Genomic DNA, 5,938 nt, shown 5'->3' on the forward strand with positions numbered 1-5,938 from the left:
AGGTCACAGTTACTGATACAAAGTGACACCAAGGGCTTCTTCAGGCACCTAGGTAGAGAACAAATGATTGTTGTTTGGAAAATGTTGTTGATGAGGGTTGATATAATTGGCAGCTATGCATATGACACTTCTCCCAAACTCATCCTGACTATATATTGAGGTCAACCCCAGGACATGGCCTTCTGTTGTCTGTTCACACAACTCACAGCCTTTTAGTCTGAGGTCTGTAGATATCACCATAGGCATGATTCAGGAAATGCCTGGAAACCACAGCAATTGATATATCAGGCCAACATGGTGAATGTAGGAAGGACTACCTGACTCAAAAAAAAAAATTTAACAAGTACAAGTGCCATTTTTAAGAGCTTTCACAGGTTTTGTTCCTCCAAAGTCCATGATCCTGTCTTCACCTTGAAACACAGTCAGTGTTGCATATTTCTAATATGCTTAACCTGTTTCTGGATGCAAAACCTTTCACACGTCAGCAATAAGAGGCATGCTTATGCCTGGTCATATATATCTTAGCACAAAACACATCTGCTCAGATATGCTATGACTCTAATAGTGCTATGTTTATGGTGGCCAGACTACCAAGGATTCCCTAGCTTAAAAACAAAACAAACAAACAAACAAACAAAAAACAAAACAAAACAAGAAAAAAAAACAAGAAAAGAAAAATGAAATGTTTCTCTGGTCTACTGGACTCTCTCAGTCCTTCCTTACCTGAGGCATTCTTTCAGGTTGCCTTTTACAAAAGAGACATCATTTACATAGAGTTTCTGGAGACAGTGGAGTGTGGGAAGTAGAGACATCAATCTGAGTATTTTCTCCTCCTCAGCTTTTTCAGAATCTCCCATACTGAAGGTACCTGTGATGTGATCTAGAGTGAGTATGAAAAGACTTTTCATCTGACTCACGTAAGGAATAAGAAAGGCCAAATCTTCTATGCAGATACAACTTAGGTCAAGCTCCTGTATACAGCCAGCATGTACAATTTTGAAGATTTCTATGAATGTGTATTTGGTCAAGCCCTGGATCTTTAGATTTCTACAGCATAGATGAATGGAATCTTTTCTCTGCTGTGCCCAATGCAACAAGAATGTGGCACATTCATTATGTCTGCCCTCCATGAGATGGAATTCAGTCATCACTTTCAATTTTTTCTTCACCTCACAGTCAGTACAGTTTTCCATTGGCTGCTTCTCTGTCATGAACTCTGGCAAGCCTTCACCTTCATGGGATCCAGCCCATATCCCCCACAAGTCATATTCTTTATCAGTGCAATTGAGAACTCTGAGTTTGCACCTTCTGTGGGAGAAAAGAATGTAATTCTTAGAAGATAAAAGAGACACATCTTACACTCTGATTATCTTCACATCTCACACTTCAGCTCTTTATTTCAAAACTTTGAATTTTCCTGTGGCTAGAATTAAACCCAAGTGTCACATGCTCAGTAAATTCATAGCATTCTCGTCAAGAAAGGCATATTTAGCCTTGTACCTTTTAGGGATGCTTGAATGACCCATTCTTTACTATGTCTATTCTTTTCTGTCTTCTACATTAGCCATTATTTTCTGTGATGGCTGAGACTGAGCTGAAGCCTCTACACTCCTCTAAGCCTCTACACCCAGTGAAGAACAGTCCTGAATGTGGGGTGAAGACAAAATTGAAGATCAGAAGCCTCTGATCAATGGTTGGCCAAGTATTCTCTGTCCCTAGTTGCTCCATCTCAGCATTCAATGCACATTCCTCCAAAACCAGTTGATCTTGCCTACCTGGTTCGAATCTTCTGTGCAAGCAGTATATCTAGTCCATCAAGCATTGCCTTCAGAGTCTCCAAGGTGCAATTATTTATCAGCATTCCTAAAGAAAGGCATGGGAAGGGCCACACAGGTATCATGGCCTTCAAGATCTTTGTATGTCCATGAGTCAAGGCTTCTTCAAACATTACTGGAAACAGCCCAACAGGCAGGCCCTTGAGAGTAGAAATGGCCAAGGCCTCTTCCCTCAGTATCGTCTGACTTGCCAGCTTCTGGAGGGTGGGTGGGGAATAGACTTTCATTGTGACTTTTTCTAAAGAGTCATTCTAGGGAAGCAGATAAAAAATATACCATTAATGACAAGTAACTGAGGAGGCTTCTTCCCACACAGAGAAGTGTAAGGGCTAGATTACTACTGATCAGGATAGAGAATTCAGGTTACCAATTTGATCACCCTCTTTTCTTTGTTTTAATATTTGTTTTTAGATACGGGGTCTTTAAAGAACCACCAGCCTGTGAGCACTTAGGGAGGGATTCATGGCTTCAGTTGTATATGCAAGGATGGACAGCCATGCTGCGCATAGGTGGGAGAAGAGATCCTTGGTCTCATGAAGGCTGGACACCCCAGGAGGTGGGAATTTGAGGGTGGGGAGATGGGAATGGGGAGTAGGTAAGGGTACATTTTCAGAGAATCAGGAGCAGGGGTGAGGGGATAGAGGGTTCCTGAGTGGGTGGGGGATGGGGTAAGGGGATAACATATGCAATGTAAATAAAACATCCAATAAAAAAAATTAAAAAAAAAGAACTACCTGTATTTCGGTCTGTACTGCAACTTGCTTTATATACCACATTGGTCTGTACCTTGATGAGATTTGCCTGCCTGTGCCTCCAAATCGCAAAGGTTACATGTGTGTTCCACCACTGCTTAGCCTGTGCCACCATAGCAAGTCTAATCTAGAACTGTTTGTTTTGGCCTTTGTTGGTTTTAAAGCAACAATCCTCTCTGGTGGTGATAAGCTTCCCCAAAGTATCCTAGTTCCCAAAGATCACATCCAATTGCAGCCACAGCTGGGGTGAATACATCCCACTGAGTAAAGGTCACCAGAAAGTTTGATGCCCAAGTCAGTTGTTTGATGAGGAATAGACTGTGCTTAGCTTTCCAGGCCCTCAAAGAAAGCAAAGAAAATCAATTTCCAACGTTTTCACAATCTCTATTCATCCAGCTACACTGCATGGAATCATTCATGGTATCTTTGAAATTCCCATCATTTGTTATTGATATTAGTCTTTGATTATAACCCATACTGGCCTTTTGGATAAGGTGTTAGGAAGGTTCCAAGCTTGAGCTCTGCAACCTACAGCACTAAATAATGGGGGAAAGAAACACTAAAGTCAGTAAACCTTGAGTAGCCATTGTAACTCTCCAATAAGCATCCAGAAAGAAGAGACTATGAGGTGGAGATTATAATTCAGAAGGTGAATGCAGGAGGCACACTATCTCAACATCATAACTGGTTACTTCTACAGCACCAGACCAGCTTCCCTGAGACCTGCAAAAACTAATGGAAGACCACAAAAACGTAAGGAATGCAGTGGAAATTTTAATTTTAAGTGATACTCAGATATTTGATTAGAACACTTAATAAAAAGAGGCAGGTTTCTTCCTGAAATTTTGAACACATCCTTAGTGAAAGGAGGAGACCATGTATCAATCAGCACATGGAAATACTAGGTTTGTTTGTTTCTTTTGTTTTACTTCTTTGAGACATGATATTATCCATGGCTGCTTTGAAACTTGCTATATAAATTAGGCTGGTATCAAAGTTAGACTCAATGTAACCTCTGCCTTCCTTTTGCAGTCAAGTTTGGATATGAGAGGAGAGGAGTGAGGGAGACTGATATTCAGATATAAAGTCTATTAAATACACAACAGAGAGACACACAGACATACACACATATATGTGTGTGTACATATACATAAACGATACATACACAAGCATATTTGTGTGTGTGTATATATATACATATATATACATATATATGTATATATGTGTGTGTATATATGTGTACGTGTACATATACATACATACATATGCAGGTTTCTTCTTGTAAGTTTGAAGACATACTGAGTTCCATGAAAATGAGAGACTATGTATCAGTGAGCAGATGCAAATACCATTTGTTTTTTTGGTATTTTGTGTTTGCTTGCTTGTTTTGCCTTTTTTTATTTAGTTATGCTTCTATTTATTTAATAAATATGAATATACTCTTGCTGTCTTCAGACACAACATCAGATCACAATTACAGATACTTGTGAGGCACCATGTGGTTTCTGGGAATGAAACACAGTTCCTCTGGAAGAGCACTGGAAGAGTTCTTACCACTGTGCCATTTCTCCAGCCCCTTGTTTTGCCTTTTTTAAAGACACGCATAATGTCCAGCTACTTTGACACTGACAGCCTCCCTCTGCCTCCCTGTTGCTGAGATTAAAAGCACACCAAAGAATGCCAGGCTTAAAGTGACATAAAGATCAGTAGTGAGGGAACTTGAGTAACTCATATCTGACATTCCAGCCTGGAGTGTCTTCAATTTAAGGTCACCCTGACATTCTTAGTGAGACTTTCTCAAAAGACAAAACCAAGTTGATATAAAACAAAATATCCCACAGAAATCAGAATGACCCAATTCATAATTGCATGTAATTGAGAACACACTTGGATATTTGGTTAAGCAGCTCTCAGGTGGCTTAGATTAGAGAATCTTGGTGAGTTTATGGCTGGGCAATCTCTCTCTCTTTTTTTAAATTTACATTTGAGCCATTGCCCTCTCCCACAATTTCTCATCAAATTCCTCCTCCCCCTTCCCTCCAAGACGGAGGTCCCCTTTCCTAGGGGTTCAAATCTCTTTAGGATTAGACACATCTCCCATTGAAGCCAGGCCAGGCAGTCTTTTGCTATATATGTGCCTGGGGTTTGGACCAGTCTGTATATGCTGCCTGGTAGGATAGCTCACACTCTTCTTCCCCTAATTCAACCATAGTAGAATCTTGAATGGTCAAAAAATACTTAAAGAAATATTCAAAGTCCTTGGTCATCAGGTAAATGCAAACCAAAATGACCTTGAGATTGCAACTTACAACAATCAGAATGATTAAGATAAAAAACTCAGGTGACTGCACATGCTGGTGACGATGTGGAGAAAGAGGAACATTCCTCCATTTCTGGTAGGGTTGAAACTGGTGCAACCATTCTGGAAATCAATCTGCTGGTTCCTCAGAAAATTGGAAACATTTCTACCTGACAAGCCAGTTATACCACTCCTGTCCATATACTTAAAACATGCCCCACCATAGCATGAGGATAGATGTTTTGCTATGTTCATAGCAGCCTAATCTGTAATATTTAGAAGCTGAAAACCATCCAGATAGCCCTCACCCAAAGAATTCTTACAGAAAATGTGGTTCATTTACACAACAGAATACTATTCAGCTGTTAAAACCATGAATTTTGCAGGCAAATGGATGGAACTAGAAAATGTCAACCCAAGAGAGGTAACTCAGACTCAATATCACCGGCATGGTATGTACTAACTGGTAAGTGGATATTAGTCAAAAAGTACAGAATATCTAGGACGTAGGCCAGACAATCTTATGTAGAGAGAACTCATCTCAAAAAAGAATAACCAGCAAGTAATACATTATATAAACAAACTTTCAGGTGAGGACAAGCCTAGAGTAGGTTGCATGAAATGATGTATCCTTATGGAAATGAGGGACTTACTTGATCTGGACACTGGGGACAAATCACCATATTCATGCATGGAAAACTCCAGGCTCTAAGAAACATCGAGTTTTCTCCTTGCTCTGACTCTTTATATAGCTTTCAGCTGAACTCTTTGTCGCCACACTCTCCCAGCCAAAGTTAGCTTCTGATTCAATACTTGAGTCTCTGCTCACTTGCCCATGTTCAGATTTGAATGGTGTAGGTAAATTGGATAGGATCTGTACACAGAAAGACTTTTAGACCAGACCCATAGTCAAGAACTGATTTATTGAAGCCAAGAAATTGAGCCTCATGCTTTATAATCACAGCACTTGTAAAGCAGAGTTCAGTGAATCTGAGTTCCAGACTCTGGTGGTTTGTATATGCAAGGCCCAGGGAGCTGCACTGTTGGGAGGT

The 5,938-nt window shown here is 40.2% G+C and overlaps 1 protein-coding gene across 1 annotated transcript; it reads right to left on the minus strand.

Annotated features, from left to right (window-relative positions):
* Positions 1 to 9: 9 nt before the first annotated feature.
* LOC114632686 (oogenesin-1-like) lies at positions 10 to 5,569 on the minus strand. The gene is made up of 4 exons (XM_028781277.1): positions 5,540 to 5,569; positions 1,776 to 2,086; positions 1,152 to 1,308; positions 10 to 48 (listed from the first exon to the last, which is right to left on the minus strand). Exons 1-4 carry the CDS (start codon positions 5,567 to 5,569, stop codon positions 10 to 12), a joined length of 537 nt encoding a protein of 178 aa, XP_028637110.1.
* Between the last annotated feature and the right edge of the window lie 369 nt (positions 5,570 to 5,938).

This window comes from Grammomys surdaster, unplaced genomic scaffold (genome assembly GCF_004785775.1).
Source record: "Grammomys surdaster isolate TR1022 unplaced genomic scaffold, NIH_TR_1.0 387, whole genome shotgun sequence".
NCBI lineage: Eukaryota > Metazoa > Chordata > Mammalia > Rodentia > Muridae > Grammomys > Grammomys surdaster.